The sequence below is a fragment of the Mastomys coucha genome, unplaced genomic scaffold (genome assembly GCF_008632895.1).
Source record: "Mastomys coucha isolate ucsf_1 unplaced genomic scaffold, UCSF_Mcou_1 pScaffold21, whole genome shotgun sequence".
Taxonomy (NCBI): Eukaryota; Metazoa; Chordata; class Mammalia; order Rodentia; family Muridae; genus Mastomys; species Mastomys coucha.
The window spans coordinates 85650389-85669896 of NW_022196904.1; the positions used below are offsets into that span (position 1 = coordinate 85650389).

Sequence of the window (19508 nt, forward strand, 5' to 3'; positions counted from 1 at the left end):
AAAAAAAAAAAAAAAAAACAACACAAAAAAAGCAAAAACCCCAAAAAGCTGCCATTTTTTAAACATCTTGACTTTTATTGGAACAGACACCATGTGTAGAGGCTTATATTCTTTGTATAGTTTTTATCTTTAAAATAACCCTTTGATGTAGATGTGATTGTCCCATTTCTCAGATTAAGCACAGAGACTCAAAGCAGCAAAGCAATCTGCAAATGTAGTACGTGGATTGTAGATAGCGGAGTTGGTATTTGCTCCTTTGCCTCTCTGGCTCCAGCACTCACCTCTGCCTACTTGTGGGAGCAAGGGGACTAGACCCTGTCAGGGCAGCATCCAAAGTGGTTAAACGAGGCTCCTGGCTCAACGGAGGTCTTACTCTAGGACCAAAAGAGGTTTCTCCCTCAGAAGTAGAAAGAATATTATCTTCCATTACAAGAGACTCCCAGGGTCCCAGTGTCTACCGAGGGCTTCCCCACTTCTTCCTGAAGAGGGAAGATTGACTTCAACTCACTAACTTCAAGAACGCTTCTGCAGCCAAGGTTACAGTCCTGGAGCCAGAAGACAGTGTTTAGAAGACCTCAGAGCTCTCTGCAGCAAGCTCCAGAGTAGGGCTGTGATCTAGTTCTGCATCTGGCCCTGTTCAGGGTCCCGGACATCCGAATTGGGTTAGACACAGTCTTTGGAGCCTGAAAATGTTCCCCATCCATGGATCTGATCCTAGGGCCTCTTGGGCCTCTGGGACCTCTGCCACAGGCCACCTTCCATCATATGCCTTCAGGCTTATATGGTTTTCAGCACATCCCTAAGCCTTGAGAATGCAGTGCTGATGTACCTGGGGAATATCAGACATGCCAAGTCCTGCACTATGGCAGGACTGAAATCTGCATTTTGGTAATGTCTTCAAGAGCATCCTCTGCATGCTGAAGTTCGAGGCACTCTGCCTGATCCCCAAGTCTGGCTATACCTAGGACTCACCTGAAGAGACCTCCCTCAAAGGAAGCGCCCAGCCCCTTTCAGTCATGCTTGTTCAGACTACTTCTTCTAATTTCCAGATGATTCTGATGTATAGCTCCATCAATCTAAGCTCACTAGCAGTGGATGCTTCCTGTGTATCCTCCAGTGACAAAGCCAAGTGTATTCACTAATTTATTCTCACAGAAGTTCAGCAGAAATTTTCAGAACATTTCCTCTGAATCTATGGAGTGGGATCCTTTAGGACTTGAAGTCAGTCCCAATCCTAGAAGAGTTCGAGTTGTTCCTAGTAGTGGTAGTGGCAGTGGTAGTTTATTTATATGGATGCTTTGCCTGTATATAGTGTAGCACATGCATGCAATACACTTGGAGGCCAAAGAGAATATAGAATCCCATAGGACTGGAGTTGCAGGTGGTTGTGAGCTATCATGTGGGTGCTGAGAATTGAAATCAGGCCCTCTGGAAGATCAGCCAGTGCCCTTAGCTGCCAAACCATCTCTCCAGTTCCAAGTTCAAGGCTGTATTGGGGAAATAGACAACTAAACAGAAAAGAACCTGTGTAAGTGCCACAGACACTAGAAGCAAGATCTGCCACAGCTCCAGTGGGAACATGAGGATATAGTGTGCTATAACAGAAAAGCGGGGGCGGGGGTGCAGGGGGAAAAAGGGGAGCAGAATGGTAGCGCAGGTGAGGAAGTACTTAGTCGAATCTCCCAAGACAGGCAAGTCAAAGGGGCCCAGGAGCTTTCTTCCTTCTGTCCTATGCTTTCAAGGATTGCATGGCTTGCAGCAGACCGCCAGGCCTTCAGGATGCAGCACTGATGTGCTCAGGGAATGGAGGCAGCTGTGTGGGGAAATAGAAGTAGACCGTGGAGCGAAGCATGTGGACACTGAAATCCACTCAGTGGCTTGTAAGCCTGCTCAGGCACTTTATCTCTGTCCACCTCAGTTTTCTCACATGGAAGAAGACAGTCCCTACTTAATGTGGTAGTTATGGGGAGAATAGGGCCATGCATGTCAAGTGCAAACACACAGACTAGGACAGAATCCACATCTTTCAGTGTCAGATGCATCCCAGTCCACAACATTAACTCCACAGCTCTATCCCATGGGCAGCTGGGGCTGTAGCCCAGGGGGTGGGGGGAGCAGAGGGAGCCACAGATACAGTGCAGCTGCCAGTGCTGGCTGGCATGGAGAGGAAATGTGGAGCTAGGGAAGTAATTCAGTTGGCAGAGTGTTTACACAAAGCCCTAGGTTTGATTTCCAGTAACAAATAAAGCCAGGTTTAGTGATACACCACTGCAATCGCAGCACTTGGGAGGCAGAAGCAGGACAATTAAGAGTTCAGGGATATCTTCAGCTACATGATGAGTTGAGCCCCTGATAAGAAAACAAACAAACAAACATGTGTTTGTGTATGTATGTATGTGTCTGTCTGTCTGTCTGTGTCTGCCTGTGTGTGTGTGTCTGTGCATCTGTGTGTCTAAAGGCCCATGTGTGGGCAGAGCAGAGACCTAACCACTGGACAGCTGACAGTCACAACTATTTCATTGACTTACTCCAGTTAAACACCCACCTTCCCCACTCAGAGCAAGCAGTTCTCCTTCCATGCCGACCACCACAGAAGCATAAGAAATGCAACCCTAACTTGTATAGGATCTAGGACAATCTTGACAAGGCCACCATCTCCTGGAATTCACCCACTTGAGAAGTTCCACATGAGTGACACTTCTCCAGGGTAGTGCATGGCTATGTGAGCTAGAAACTTAAGGGGCTAATCTAAGTGGACAGTGCCCTCCACCACACTCCCTGGGGGTCCTCTCTCTGCCAAGGTAGATAGCACCATCTTGTCATGAGTGATGTGCACAGAAATGAAATAGTCCCCCTGCTTCCTGGCTGTCACAGGAAAGCAGGGAGGCCGGATGCTCCTACACGACGAAGCAGGAGCTAAGGTCACTGTGTTTTATTAAGCTAGGATCAGGGTTGTCTGGGAAGATTAAATTTGTGCCACCTTCTAAGTCCCAAGGGAACATTTCAAGATAAACAGAACGTCTGTGCTATTACTGCCAACCCCTGAGAGGCAGAAGCAAAGCTAAGTGATTTTAATGCAAATACCACCTAGACAAACTGAAAATGGACATGTCATCTATTTAAGACAAGCCGCTCTTTAGGGCTGGAGGCTACAAGTCAGGCATTAGAAATGCAGACTAGATAAAAATCTCCCCTTAAAGTACTGAAAGGTGGTATGGAAGACATAGAAATCGCCAGGCCTTGTACTTGGTGTAAGACATACTCTAGTACGAAACCCAGGCCACAGAGGACAAATAGCCAGGGAAAGGTGGCAGAAAAGGTCCCTGAGTGGTCGCCTTAAGAATAGATGACAGAGAGAAGGAACAGAGCAGAGGAGTGGGTAGAGGCAGAACCAAATGCATCAAGGGGCCTGGTATGGGTGTTGCTAGTGTGGGATGTCTGAGAGGAAGGGACCAAGCTGCATCTGGCTTGGAAGATCTGTGCTTCCTCTGAAAGTTGAGAGAGCGTTGCAAACAGAAACATGGAAATAACCTGATGGGGTTTGGATCTGATCAGAAAAAATGGTCTGAGGAAGAGGATCCTGCCCTCATTCCTTAGCAGTGATGACTTAGCAGTTTGGGGTTGGAGAGGAAATGCCAGTGCAGAACAGCATGTCATGGGACCTCAGGGAAAGAAAACAATGAGAAAGCCTCAGGTCTGGACACCTGGCTCTGGCCCGGCGATCCCACTGAAGCAAGGGGTGTTTCTAATCATAAGAAGTCAGAGCCTGACTAAGACACCATGGCCCTAAACACACAGCCACAGAGAGAGAGAGAGAGAGAGACAGAGACAGAGAGACAGAGAGACAGAGAGACAGAGAGAGAGACAGAGACAGAGAGAGAGAGAGACACAGAGAGAGAGACAGAGACAGAGGCAGACAGACAGACAGAGACAGAGACAGACAGACAGACAGACAGAGACAGGGAGACAGAGACACACACAGAGAGAGACAGATACACACACACAGAGAAAGAGAGAGAGAGAGAGAGATAGGTACAGACACACACACACACAGTGCCTCAAGCTTCACATGTACTAAATACCAATTTATAAAATTAAGTTTTTCCAAAGGACTTGGATTAATCTCTATGCTTGATAAATGTACAGTATTGACCTGCTGTTTGAATACAATATTGACATGATCAGACCACACACAGGAGCTGAAAATTGACATCACAGTGGGCTCCCAGCATCCATGTGCTCTAGACTTGGAAGAAGTTGTAATCAATACCCCCAAGTAGTACAATGTGTACTTAGCAGGAGATGCCTACCTGAAAGTCATCTCCAGAGGCAAGCACAGGCACAAGCAGCAGGCGTGATCGCTGAGTGCCTCCTGCATGCCACATGTCATACTACATGTGAGACACATCTGATGTCATGGGAATGGCCCCAATTCTTAAGCAAGCACGAACACCGCTATCTTGTTGATGAAGGCAGCTGGAGGCCCAGGGGGCCAAGTTTCAGCACCCACAGAGTCCAGACTGATCTGCTTTCATGCCCTGAGCATTTTCCAAGGGAAATAGCCCTCTCACGTTTCTGCACAGTCTGACTGCTTTCCTGTCACCAGAGCCCCAGGTTTTGTGACTTTCTTCCAGAAACAGACCCTACCAGCGAGGCTCCTCTGCTCTGTTTCTTTTCCTTGAGTTTGCTGCAAATTAGAAAGCGATCCTACATTTCATTTATACCTGACTGCAAGATGGAGACACCTGGGCTCCTGATTAACCCACCGTAGGAACACCTGGAAATGGGGCAGACACTGGCAGCAGGCGGCTTTAGCCAGTGTCTTATCTGTCAGTCTCAAGATGGAATTGGAAGTCGCTGTAAAAACCTTAGAGAGAAAGGCTTGTTTTAAATCCCTGGGTTCTTGCTTAAAGTCAGGCCCCTCCATGTTCCTAGCTTGGGTTAGCAGGTCTCCTATGACAAGCCATTCATAATCTTTTATGTTGGACAAGACAAGAGAGATGACTCAACTAGTTAAGAACACTGGCTGTTCTTCCAGAGGACCTAGGTTCAGTTTCCAATACCCACATGGCAGCTCACAGCTGTCTATAATTCTATTTCCAGTGAATCCGATGCCCACTTCTAGCCTCTGTGGGCACTCACTGCACACACACAGTTCACATGTGTACATGTAGGCAAAGCACTAACATACACAAGAGGAAAAAAGGTGTATGTTTAGCATTAGATGTAGGCAATCATTAGCAAGAGGCCTGTTGGGGTATTTTTCATATATGTATGTATGTATTTATGTATGTATATGTGTATGAGAGGGCACAAGTATGCACAGGTAGGCATCAGATATGTATATATGCATATAGAAACCAGGGAACAACCTTGGGTACCACCATATACCCTTTCTTTCCCTTTGAGTCAGTCTCTCAATGGCTTAGAGTTCATCAAGGACTATAAGCCAGCTGGCCAGGGAGCCCCAGGATTCTCCCATCTCTGCCTCCTAAATACTGTAATCACAAGGACATGTCTCCACAGATGCCAGGGTTTGTTTGTTTGGTTGGTTGGTTGTTTCGTTGGTTGGTTGGTTGGTTGTTGTTGTTGTTGTTGATGATGATGATGATGATGATGATGATGATGTTTATAACATGGGTTGTGGATACTGAACTTAAGTTCTGGTGCTTGCAAGCACTTTACTGGCTGAGCCATGTCCTCAGGCTAGACAAGGGGTTTTTGCATTAGTAATTGAAAGGGGGGGATCATTAGGCCAAGTTGTCAGGTCACCCAAGATGAAGATAGCATCCTCATTAGAGCATTTTGCTTAGATTCAAATGGGTTGGGGAATTCATGTTGTATATCCCCATCCAAGTATTAAGCAGGCCCAACCCTTCTTAGTTCTGAGATCAAATGAGAGCTGGCATGTTCAGGATGATATGGCCAGAGTCATGTTGTGCATCTCTAGGTATGTGATGGAGAGAACAAAGTGCTCACCTTAGCCTTGCCTCTCTTGCAGTCACAGTCCAGCACACAAATACTACCTGGCTACAGACCCCATGAGCGGGGCCGTCTTCCTATCTGACACCAACAGCCGTCGGGTCTTCAAGGTCAAGTCCACCACAGTGGTGAAGGACCTGGTCAAGAACTCTGAGGTGGTAGCAGGGACTGGTGACCAGTGCCTCCCCTTTGATGACACTCGCTGTGGAGATGGTGGGAAAGCCACAGAAGCCACGCTCACTAATCCCAGGGGTAAGGCTTTACTTTTAAAACAATAGCATTTGTTTGTCACTAAAATTCTATCTGTCTGTCTGTCTGCCTGCCTGCCTGCCTGCCTGCCTGTCTTTGTTTCAGTGTGTTTATATTTGATATAAGCAACTATCAGCAAGAGGCCTGGAAGGAGGGAGTTGTGTGTGTGTGTCTGTGTGTGTGTGTCTGTGTGTGCGCGCACGTGCACGCACGCTCGCACAGAGGAATTGTGATAATTCTACCTGCTGGAAACAACCCCAGTTAACAATACCTGTTTTTCCTCCTGTCTTTTTTCCGAGTGTTTGTGCACATTAGTCAGTGCAGTCAAACAAGACGAAACATCAAGTACACTCTGTTAGCAAGCTGCTTTTATCTAAATGATGCCAAATGACTTCTCCATGACATTAATATTCTCCTAGCTACTCATTTTTAACAGCTGTGTAGGATTTTAACAAACCAACGCTCCATTCCTTGAGCAACTCCCTCCCATCGAGTGTGCAAGCTTTCCCTCAGTCATTGCTACACAAAGACATTACCCTGTATCTTCCTTGCATATAAGGTAGACTCAAAGATATGAGTCTCTGATTTTTCATTCATCAAGTATACACCAAGTGCACAGAGCTTCAGAATGCATAGCAAAGCTCACTGTAGCAGAATCAATGGCACTTGGATGGTAAGCACTCTGATAGGAGAGAGGAGATACATACCCTGAGATAGAAGAAAGAAGAGCTATCCATGGGGGCTCTGAGCCAAGAGAAACCTGAATGCCTGGAGGCTGAGGAAGCTTGACACAAGAGAAGCCATCATTTCCAAGAGGCATCCTTCAGTAAGGCATTTACTTTGTAGCAAGCCCTACAGCCAGGGACTTCTAGCCTCTAAGCCTCAGGGACCTACTCAATAAAAATCAGGGCAATAATACCATCTACCCCTGCTTCCTAAGATTGTTCTAGGGGTCAACGTTGATGTATTTCACATGCTGTCCTGTAAAACTATTAAAAATAATCATATTGTTAAAGAGGACCAGATTTCAAGGTCTAGTTTCAAATCACAGCAGTAGACTCTTGAGAAAGCATGTGTTCAAATATAGGCATTGTTATCTAGATAGGCATTGTTAACTGTGTGATGTTAGTTACCTAACCTCTCTGAACCTCATTTTCCTCCTCTGTGTTACAGGATATACACAGTCATAATCCAATTCAAATGTCAGGAATATAAATGTCTAGTACAGACAACTAGGTACCCAGTAAACATAGCATCACAGGAGATTCGCTCTTAGTATCACAACCATGTGTTATATAATCAGGTAGCATTGTATAGCATCGTGACAGACTGTCTACCTAATGGAATGGTCAGGTGACAATTCTACAGGTAAACGTTGTGTCACCGATGGTTCAACTTCCTGCTCGCTGTGATTCCTTAGTACTGACTGAGCAGTAGAGAGCAAGCACAGGCTTGCACTGCAGGTTTTCTCTGCCTCTAGACAGCCCTCAGCCCTCCCCTTTCAAACCTCAGTCTCCCAGTTTGTGAGTAAGCGGGCTAAGCTGAATGATCCCGGGACCCTGTCAGCTGCACCGTCCCACTCTCCTCAAATTAAAACCATTTCTTGCTGAGAGATTTTTTTCTTCTTTCCTGGCATCTCTCCGTTGTTCTGCACGCCTGTGGTCCCCTCCCTCACCCACACAGATGGAGTGGCAGTACCACTGCCCAAAAGCCTGTAATTAACCCAGACAGAAATGACAAGGGTGCTGCAGTTTGCAGTCACTTTGCAGGAGGGAGGGGAAAAGATGTCCATCTATTTAGCACAACAAAAGAAGAAAAAAATGAAGTAATTAATCAGGGGACAGATCACTTCTATTAGCCTGCACAGCCAACTTTGTAAACAAGAAACCAAATTGTTCATGGAGTGCTCATCAGTCCTGGCAGATGGAAGAAAGAGACAGGGCATAGCCAGGCGGACAGGCGGCAGGTCTGACTCATGTCCTGCTGCTTACAGAAGGAAATTAATTGACAGTCTAGGCAGGACCACAGCAAAGGCTCCCAGCCCTGAGGCTGCCTGTACATTGGTGTGAAGTCCTTTTCCAGCTTCCTGGTCCTTTAAAGAGGAATGGAATGAGTGCTCTGGTGTGGCCATCACTCAGAGGTCCCTGGAGGCCTGGAAGGGACACAAAGACCAGTGAACCCACCCAGGCCTTGGAAGCCACAGAGCACTGTCTGTTGTCACACCGCCAGAATGGTCATTAATGAGTATTGGGAGCTAAGAACTCCAAGCCAGCTGTGTGTGTATGTGTGCGCGCGTGCATGTGCATCGTGTGCATGTGTGTGTGTGTGTGTGTGTGTGTGTGTGTGTGTGTGTGTGCGTGCGTGTGTTTTGTGGAGTTGCACAGGCACATGTCAAAAGAGTACACAATCATGCATAATGTTTGTAGGAGGCCATGTGTACAATCATGTGTGTAGGAGACCGGAGATACCATTCCACCTTTTTGATTTTTCTTTTTCTGACACAGGGTTTCTCATTGATCTAGAATTCAGTGAGTCACAGATCCACCTGTCTCTACCTCCCCAGTGCCAGAATTGTAAGAGCATTCCCATACCTAACTTCTGTGTGGGTTCTAAGACTAAATCTCAGTTCCCCATTTTACCATCTGAGCTCTCTCTCTCTGGCTTCCCCAGTCAGAAGCTGTCATTCCATACAGCAATGAGGAGACCAAGAGTCAGGGGTGAAGTAACTCAGCCAAGAGCCTCTTAACTCAGCCGTGCCCCCTCCCCATGCCTCATCCAACCTTTCCTCCCCTTGCCTGGCCAGAAGACTCGAGTATATCAAGATCACCCTTTATGTTACCACCTCCCTCCTGGGCCTGTCATTTCCTGTGGTACTTCACATGGTTCTGATTCACTCCTGTGCCTCCATTTTAAAGCCTGTCACCCCTCATGGGTGGCAGACATCACCCAGAAATCCTAAAAACACATATCAATCCTGGACCCTGCCATCTCCTGGATGGTATCACCAGAAGTGAGGCCAAGAAAAGCTCCCTAGGTGGTTCTGAAATGAGTCCCTGGCCAGGAGGAATGACCTCCTGCATGACCTTCTATACCACCATCCCACAAGGTGCCCCTCAGAAACACAAGCTTCACATGGGGTTTTCTCAAGCATCCACCTGGGGGTGCCATGGGCTCCTCAAAAGTTCTCAGACCTAAGGCAGAAGTGCAGGCTCTAAGCAGTCCCTTGATCTAATGAGTAAAGAAACAGATGCCAAGAGGTGCAGCAACTGGGCCCCACACCCCTGTGGAGAAAGTTGTCAGGGTGAATGAGCACGGCAAGGGAGAGGATGCTGAGTGACAGCCAGGACCCCATCTTCAGGGTGCCTTCCTTAGATCCAAAAGTCAACAAAACCATTCTCTACACAAACCCAAAGGATGCTCTTCAACCTGTGTTCTTATAATGACCAATGAAACCGAGATAATAAGGGTTGATAAACTTAGAGTATGATTGTCTTGGAAGAAAAGAGAAATTGTTACTAAAAAGGAGATCCATTATTGTGGATTGTTGTGTCTGCAGGACTTCAGAAATAGGTTAATTTAAATAGTTCACAGTGACACTGGAAAATGTCTTTCCTACTGTACTCCGAGTCCTTCACACACCCAAGTGAAAGATAAGAGTCTCTTGTAGCAGCAGAGTGGGAAGACAGAGCCTGAGGCCGAGGACACTAGATTTTTATTCCTGGTTTATAGGACACTCAAAGCTTTGGCCTTGGCTCGCTGTTCATCTGTAAGAGGACTGGAGTCCCTGGGAATGTAGCTCAGTTGGTAAAGTGCTTGCCTGATGTGCGTAGAGCCCCTGGTTCAATCCCTAACACTTCATTAGCAGTGCACACATATAATCTCAGCACTGGGAGTACAAAAGTTCAAATTCTCTTTGTATCTGAAACTTGAAGTCAGCCTGGGCTATTATGAGATCCTGTCTCAAATAAATAATAATAAATTTAGATTTTTTAAACTTAAAAGTAAACAAAAGTAAGAAACAAATAAACTGTTGAATAACAAAGAGGGAGCTAGAGGGACTTGGGCTAGCTCAGTGCTATAGCACTTATTCCAAGTACAAGATCCTAGCAGAGGGGCAGAGAGCTAGGTGGGAGTAGACGTTAAATCCTAAAACTTTCTACTGTCCGGCCCCTTCTCGGATCCAATGATGAATTCCTGTTTTACCTTCTCCGGCCCAGGAATTACAGTGGACAAGTTTGGGCTCATTTACTTCGTGGATGGCACCATGATCAGACGTGTCGATCAAAATGGGATCATTTCCACTTTGCTGGGCTCCAATGACCTCACCTCAGCCAGACCCCTCAGCTGTGACTCCGTCATGGATATTTCTCAGGTGAGAAGACATTGTCTCCCGGAACTCCTGTCTGCATGTGTGTTCTTCCTACCTCTTGTCACCTGGTCAGCCTGATGACTACTCCTCTTGGCATGTTCAAGCCTTTGGGGCTTGCTTGGTTCAGAGCCTGCATTGAGTATCCAGAAGAAACAGCCCTAACCACAATGCCCTTAAGAGGTCACCATTAGGTATAACAAGTGTGTGGCTTGAATGGGGACTAAGAGGACAGTGGGGAAAATCTTCCTATGGCCAGTAGACCATTGTAAGTTTAAATTCATATCTCTGAACTTCCTCTTTGACAATACATGCAGACACATGTATACTCTCTAGAACATATGCTGCACAAGACAGGGGTTCTGCCTGCCTGTCACCTCTACTTTAACCAAAGTATCTGGTGCGCAGTTAGAGCACAGCCAACAGTTGTTGAATAGTTGTTTGGACCCTAGCTGTGCCACTCAGTAGATCCTTAGTACCCAAAGCCTTGGGACATGGATAGGCTTGTGAAATCTTTTGAACTTCCTGTACGGTTGTACAATGAAGTGATTGGCAGACATCTGCATGGTGAGGTTGCCTTGAAAACACATGGTATATGTGGGTTCAACACTGCTCATCCCTTCGGAGGGTGGTGACTAAAAAAGCATCCACTTTCAGTAAGGAGGAGACATGGATACCAGGTTTGGACTCTGGGTTTGAGGAGTGGCATAAAAGAACAGAAAAGTGATAGTAAGTGCAAAGAAAGATATCACTAAGCCTAGTGTGAGCCTGGGGTTGCTGCTCAGTTGACAGATGGCATGCTTAGCATTCATAAGACCCCGAGTTCAATCCCTAGTTCCATATAAACTGGAAATGATGGCGTGATCCTGTAATCCCACATCTGAAAAATGGAGGCTGGGAAGCCAATGGTCAAAGACATTCTTGGCTACATGCTAAGTTCAAAGCCAGCCTGAGATATACAAGACTCTGTCTCTAAGACATTGAAAGGCTGAATGCCAAAGCAGAGGGCACATCGAAGGGAGTTGAGATAGGAAGTGTGGGCTAGAGCCAGTGAGAGAAGGTCCTCCTATTATACCAAGGAATTTGGGCTTCAGCAGGTAGACAGTGAGAATAAGACCCAGTAGCTGGCTATCCAGGGTTTCCTGCATATATCCTATGATGATTTGGCAAGGAAAAGTCCTTAGCTGCCAGGACCTGGATCAGGGCTTGGCCTGAGTTTGATCGGTGAGCATCCATCCTGCTAACATTATCAGAGCCTAGGGCATATAAGGAGGCCAGCAGGAGCCTCTCTCTCAGCCTCACTCACCGGGCCTTCCTTGGTTACCAATATACATCTCTGATCTCCTTCCTTCAAGCTCCATGACCACACTGCTGGCGTTCCCAGCACCCACACCCCAGCCCAGCCCGATGCTGGTGTGGTGACCCCCTGTGCCAGCTTCTGTGAATCTGTTCTCTGCCGCTTGACTTTGCAATTTGGCAGGCTTCGCCTTGCTGGCTTAAGAGTTTCCCTTTCCAGTCTGTGAGCAAGCTAGAATTACCCAGAAGGAAGCTGCCAAAATCTAAGGATGTGCAGACAAGTATTTTTGCTTCTCTAAATGGGCCCTCAACCAGCCAGCACAGGGCACTGAGCACTTTTAATCCACACGTTGGAATGTTGTTTAGGTTTAGAGAGAGGCACTGCCAGGCACTCACACCAAAGACTCGGAAGGCAGCTAGCATGCTGAAGGGGAGAAAAACACAAAAGCCACATACTGAGAAACCATGGGGTAAAATCTCTACTTCTGATCCTTGCTTCCTTTGTCTGAGTGGAAAAATTGGATTTTCCCCCATTGAACTCTTAACACAGGCATGTATTTTTCCATACACCTATGGCAGGTGACGTTTGTCTTCAGAGCTCCTTCTACTAAAAACACCCAGGTTTTCCTGTGGGGATGGTGAAGGAAAGTCGCAGAGAGCATGGCTAGAGCCTGCAAAGGGGATAAGAAGAGAGTGTGGGAGGAGACAAAGACCAAACCCCAAAAAACACTGAGAGAGGCATGCAGTGAACAAGCAGGGAGTTTGGCTCTCAGCTCAGCAGATAGGATCTCCATCCACCCTGTACTTTGAAGCCCAAATGAAAACTTGCTCTGTGCCTGGTGCTGACTAGAAATGAGGTCAGAGATGAATACAATGTCTCTTTTCTTATTTAGTTACCACTGTAGTCCCTGGGGTAGAATGTAGGAAACTGAGGCTGGGCGAAAGGAAATGCCTTTACAAGCAGCCCCGCACTGGGTTTCATCAAGGATGAGGAAATGAATCTCTCTAATGAGATCAAGAACGTAATTGCCTAGCACAGAGCCACCAGCTGGTAATAGGATGTAAATATTAGTTCCCTGAAAATCTACAAAGAATTTCCTGGTATATTGTCTCATTTGCTACAGCTCCTCTGGATGATGTTGATTACTCTGATTTACATATGGGAGAAGACTCTCAGTGTCTAAGAAACCTGAGTAAGATGACCCATTAGGAAGTGAGGTATCCTGCCCCTACCCCTCCTGCTCAGTAGAGACACTCATTCATTTATTCCTGTAACAATGCATTTCTGCACATTCACCACTCCTGTGGCAAAGCAGCTCAAAACACCTTTATAGAGATACAGAAAGCTCAGGACAATGTGGGGGTCGGGGTGGGGGAGCCCGCTCCACAAGTCCCCTGAGCTCAGGAGCTTGAGGACCACAGAAGTTCTAAGATCCAGTCCCAGTATTCTAATGATGGGAATTGAAGCTCTGGCAGGATCATCACTAACAAGAGGAAAACCAGAAAGGTGTACGTATGGAATCTGGTGCAGGGATCAGGTATGTCAGAGCCTGGAGTCACTGAGCGGCATGGCCTTCTTTCCCAGGCACACAACACAGAGCAACATGAAAAAAATATACAAAAATGCTCTCCCGTTCGTTTCTTCTCCTCTCTCTCCCCACCGGGCTCCTTCTCTGCTCCTTCCCACCCACCCACTCATCAGGACGCCATCTTTTCATCATAATGACAAGCAGAAAGGTCTCTGCGAGTAAGTCCCCAAGGTGCCACAGGACCAGAGGGCATAAAATATTTAGCAGCCAGTGTTGACAAGAAATGGGTTTTAGGAAATTGAAAATTCTCCTGTCACTTTAGAGCAAACTGTGCTCTTGATGTAGCTGAAAGCTGGCAGGACCATACCCTAGAGAGCACCAGGGAGTGTATGCAGCAGCCCAGTTGTAGCTCTGGAGAGTCTGCAAGCTCCCCTGCCCTGCAGATAGACCGGGGCTGGGGCTGGGGCTGGGTGAGGGACAGAAGGCTTCAGACACAGGAGCTGAACACTGACTATTATGGCCCATCTTGGGAATGGCTTTTAAGCTAAGAGAACAACCTCCTTGTTGGCATTTGTTGTTGTTGTTTGGTTTTGTTTTGCTTTTGGAAATAGGTTTTCTCTGTACAGCCCTGGCCATCCTGGAACTCGCTCTGTAAGCCAAGTAGGCCTGGAACTCACAGATCCGCCTGCCTCTACCTCCCAAGTGCTGGGATTAAAGGTGTGTGCCACCACCACCCAGCTTTGTTTGGGTTTTTTACATTCACCAACAACCACATATACATTGCAACAACTTTTTAAAAAATAAAGTAAAAAGAAATATTAACATCATCCTTGGTCCCCAAATGGCTAGCACTTTAGTATGTTTTCTTCAAGCTATAAATTTCCTCCTTGTCTATAAACTAGCATATATTTCCCCTAGCTGAGATCATTCTCCTGCAGCTCTGTCATCTGTTCTTTCTACTTAGCACATAGCAAACACTTCCCCCCCACACACATCATTACATATCTACCTAGAACAGTGGTTCTCAACATGTGGGTCTCAACCCTTGTGGGAGGTAGCATGTCAGATATCCTACATATCAGATATTTATATTATAATTTATAATAGTAGCAAAATTACAGTTATGATGTGGCAACAAAATGTTCATGGTTGGGAGTCACCACAACCTAAGGAACTGTATGTAATAAAGGGTCACATTGGGAAGATTGGGGACTGCCAACCTAGAGGATCATGTTAAATGATTATGCACAGTATTCTAATTTGGAAGTAAAGTAAACATGCTATAATTATTTAGCCAGTTCTCAGTTGTTGGCCATCTGATTCAGTTCTGTTTGGTTTGGGGATATTGTTTTGGGTTTTGCCATTACAAACATGGCTGTGATAGATACACTTGTAGATGTGTTACTGGCATGCTAGAGCAAATTCCTAGGAGAGAAACTTTCCGATTGCATTATTCATATTGTTTGAAGAGCCCCAAATTGGGCCAAATGTTGGGTGTTTGTAGGAAGCCCAGCGATGTCAAGGTGATAGGTGCTTTTCAGGTAGAGCTGGAAACTCAGCTGCAAGAAGCACTACTCAATGTTTCCAGACTATGTGTAGTGCAGCTATGCCTCTTAGGGGCACAATCAGACAAGGGCTTCCCTTAGTGCCGGTCCTTTCCAGTCTGATATGTCCAACAATGCTTTGGTAAAACACTGGTCACCCAGACCCTGATGGCTACCATCCCCTAGGCACTCACCATGACTCCAGCCACTTTCCCAGCCTGGCTTAAGAGAGGCTCAGTGCAAGGCTCTGGATTTTAAGCCTAAGTCCCACTGCAAGTTTCATTAACCCCTTCCAGGAGGACCCAGTCTGTGAAGCCCTAGAGAGCCCCACATCTATCAGGCTTTCTGAGCTCCAGTGTGCACTCAGTCACCAGAGGGTTCTGCCTGCATTTCTGCATTCCTGACCAGCTCCAGGGAGCTGCTGGTGCTGCTGAGCTGATAGAGAAGCATCCAGGTGTGACTCCCAACCCTAAAAACAATCACCAGGAAGTTGTTTTTAAATAAACCCAATGTGTGGACCAACCACAGTAGGAATCTGGCTCATCTGACTCCTCAGAGCAGCATGTGAGCATCAGTGTTTTCTAAAGTCTCCATCTGGTGTGAATATGGGGCCAAAGTGGAGAATCATGCCTAGAACCCCGTGTCAGGCAGAAGCATGGGGTTTTGACCTTCATACTCCAAGCCTAGCTCCATGTTAAATCCATGCAGGGGTCATATCAGTATTTCAAGAAGATCTATTCTTTTTTTTTTTTTTAATTTATTTTTCATTAGATATTTTCTTTATTTACATTTCAAATGTTATCCCCTTTCCTTGTTTCCCCCCTGAAAACCCCCTATTCACTACCTCCTCCCCCTGCTCATCACCCCACCTTCTCCCGATTCCTGGCCCTGGCATTCCCCTACACTGTGGCATAGAGCCTTCACGGGATCAAAGGCCTCTCTTCCCATTGATGACCGACTAGGCCATCCTCTGCTACATATGCAGCTGGAGCCATGAGTCCCACCATGTGCACTCTTTGGTTGGTAGTTTAGTCCCTGGGAGCTCTGGAGTTACTTGTTAGTTCATATTGTTGTTCATCCTAAGGGACTGCAAACCCTTCAGCTCCTTGGGTCCATTCTCTAGCTCCTCCATTGGGGACCCTATACTCAGTCCAATGGTTGGCTGTAAGCTTCCACCTCTGTATTTGTCAGGCACTAGTAGGGCCTCTCAGAGACAGCTAGAACAGGCTCTTGAGCAAGTACTTATTGGCATCCACAATAGTGTCTGGGTTTGGTGATTGTATATAATAAGATGGATCCTCAGGTAGGGCAGTCTCTGGATGGCCTTTCCTTCAGTCTCTGCTCCACACTTTATCTCTGTAACTCCTTCCATGGGTTCTGTTCCCCCTTCTAAGAAGGACTGAAGTATCTACACTTTGGCCTTCCTTCTTCTTAAGTTTCATGTGGTTTGTGAATTGTAGTACTACTCAGCTATTAAAAACAATAAATTCATGAAATTTGTAGGCAAATGGATAGAACTAGAAAATATCATCCTGAGTGAGATAACCCAGTCACAAAGGAACACACATGGTATGCACTGAGAAGTGGATATTAGTCCAGAAGCTCGGAATACCCAAGATCTTTTTAAATCCTCTGAACAAATGCTATGTCAGCCTCCAGACCCCAGCTTCCTCTCCCTCTGGCTTCTGTAACCATTGCCTGAGTTTGAACACTTAACTCTGTCCCAGGATGTATAATTGTCATCCCTATTTTCCCAATATGAATATCGAAGCTCAGAAAAGCAAAGTAACCTGCCCAAGGTTGTAAGTGGAGCTATGTTAGGAACCCAAGCCTGTCTCTATCTCACCAACTCACTTTTCAAGGCTGTGGTCCCCTTCTTCAGTTTCCATAAGGCTGGGTCATACTGTATATAAAGGTCCTTTGGACACAACAGTGGGTTATTGGGAGTTTGGGGTGACTAGTGGTGGAAATCTTGACATCATTTGAGTTTATGTGTCTCCATTGTCAGGTTCGCCTGGAGTGGCCCACAGACTTAGCCATCAACCCAATGGACAATTCTCTCTATGTCCTCGATAACAATGTGGTCCTGCAAATCTCTGAAAACCACCAGGTACGCATTGTCGCTGGGAGGCCCATGCACTGCCAGGTTCCTGGCATTGACCACTTCCTGATGAGCAAGGTGGCCATCCATGCAACCCTGGAGTCAGCCACTGCTTTGGCCGTTTCACACAATGGAGTCTTGTACATCGCTGAGACTGATGAGAAAAAGATCAACCGCATCAGGCAGGTCACTACAAGTGGTGAGATCTCACTGGTTGCTGGTGCCCCCAGCGGCTGTGACTGTAAAAACGATGCCAACTGCGACTGCTTCTCTGGAGATGATGGTTATGCCAAGGATGCAAAGCTGAATACCCCATCCTCATTGGCTGTGTGTGCTGATGGGGAACTTTATGTGGCCGACCTCGGAAACATCCGAATTCGATTTATCCGGAAGAACAAGCCTTTCCTGAACACCCAGAACATGTATGAGCTGTCCTCCCCCATCGACCAGGAACTGTACCTCTTTGATACCAGTGGCAAGCATCTGTACACTCAGAGCCTGCCCACAGGGGACTACCTGTACAATTTCACTTACACGGGGGATGGGGACATCACACACATCACAGACAACAATGGCAACATGGTGAACGTCCGCCGAGATTCTACTGGGATGCCTCTCTGGCTGGTAGTCCCAGATGGCCAGGTATACTGGGTAACCATGGGCACCAACAGCGCACTCAGAAGTGTGACCACACAAGGACACGAGCTGGCTATGATGACATACCATGGCAACTCTGGCCTCTTGGCGACCAAAAGCAATGAAAACGGGTGGACGACATTTTATGAGTAAGTATCAAGATATGAGGTGCGCGTATGATTGGAAATGAGTAAACTGATGACATGTGATTTTTACTGATTTTATTTTAATACAGGAGTGGGGGTGAAAACCTGTGACAGGTTCTACATGTTCATATTCTGAATGATTTATCCTAAAAAGGAAATGGCATGAGCTTTAGTCTCACGTGGGGCTTCCATCCCGGCTCTAGGTACCATGTCACTCTCTCTAGGTCTCAGTTTCCATATCTGTAAAATAGACAGTAGACACCCACTACAGGGCATGATGTCAACCAGAAGTACTTAAAGTGTTAGTATCTTCGTATAAACAGCAGGGTGATAGATAATAAGGGGAACCGCTCCATAGGGATGGATTTTCTACATAACTGATGTTTTATATATATATTTAAATTTTGGATGAACTTCTGATATTCATTACATGTCTCCTTTCTTGAACACATGACATAAACATCACCTGGTCTTTCTTTCAATATGTCAAGTTTGTTAAGGAATGTTAACAGTTACATATCATGCTGTGCAACAGAAATAACTTCCAGAAGTGGGCATACAGAACCCTTCACCTTCGTAGAACAGAACAAAATGATTTTGATCTAGTTGCTTATTGGCTTCTATGTCTTAATGGGTTGTGGTTTGACCTTGTACTTGCCACAGCATTGCAGCTCTCTGTTCTCAAGTGTAATGCTCACTCAGGTAACTATCTCCTGCTCTTCATGCAAGGTAGACATCTCACAGTCAGGTGGCCAGAGAGACAGAGTTCAGCTCATTATAGTCCTAGGCAAATAACTCATCTCACATATGGATAGAAGACAGAGGTGCCATTTTAATGACTGAGCCTTGTAACATCTCTTTTTTGACTTAGACATTTTTTTAAGCTTCTTTTCTTTGTCGTGTTCCAGACAACTGAGCCTGCTGAATATGTCAGCATTAGACAGGCTGCCGGAGCTGGTGAAGAACTTAGTCTTGTTGAACATCAGCTATGTGCTCATAACAGAGTCATTGAGCTAATCTTCACAGCAGTGGGGGTGACGGGTAATATTTTCTCTTTTACAGAAACAGAAACTGAGGCTAAGGGAGGCTCATTTGCAGGCTAGAAGACAGTGTAACAAAAGTTCTAAACACAAGTTCTAGCTTGTCTGGGGCTAGAGTTTTAGTTCTGAGTTGGACTCCAGGGCTCTCCCAAACCACCCCCTGAATTTTCAAGTACCAAATGAGTTTAAGTTCTTGGACCATAAGGTTTTCTCAAATTAAATAAACATCAGCTCTCACAGCTGTAGAACCCAGTGATGGGGGGGAGGGGCTATAATTGACTTTTAAATATAATTTACACTAAAAAATATCACAGCCCTATGTGCAAAGTTCACTAGTTAAATTCCTTTCTCTAAACAGGGGCCTTGTTAATTGAAAAAAAAAAAAGACAAAGATCCAGGAAAATAGCAATTATCTTGATTAACTTGTTGAAATGGAAATATACTAAATAATTCAATTTTCCCCATTGCCTGGTGGAAACTTCTTATACATTATTTAGCCAGTACAGGGGTTTCTTTGTCAGAGCAAATCTGTTCACTCAATTAGTTCCCAAGGTCACTCCCCCAAATCCCAAACTAAATGCTAACACACCACTGCCACTGTCACTCCTGCCATCCATGA

The 19508-nt window shown here is 46.0% G+C and overlaps 1 protein-coding gene across 17 annotated transcripts in view; it reads left to right on the forward strand.

The window, feature by feature from the left end:
• Tenm4 (teneurin transmembrane protein 4) overlaps positions 1-19508 on the forward strand; it is a 702050-nt gene that overhangs the window by 647459 nt on the left and 35083 nt on the right. For all 17 annotated transcript variants that reach the window (XM_031387401.1, XM_031387403.1, XM_031387408.1 and 14 more), the window contains 3 exons: positions 6002-6234; positions 10449-10603; positions 16975-17852. In XM_031387401.1, the coding sequence (XP_031243261.1) occupies positions 6002-6234; positions 10449-10603; positions 16975-17852 (1266 nt within the window). The remainder of the gene's footprint in view (positions 1-6001; positions 6235-10448; positions 10604-16974; positions 17853-19508) is intronic.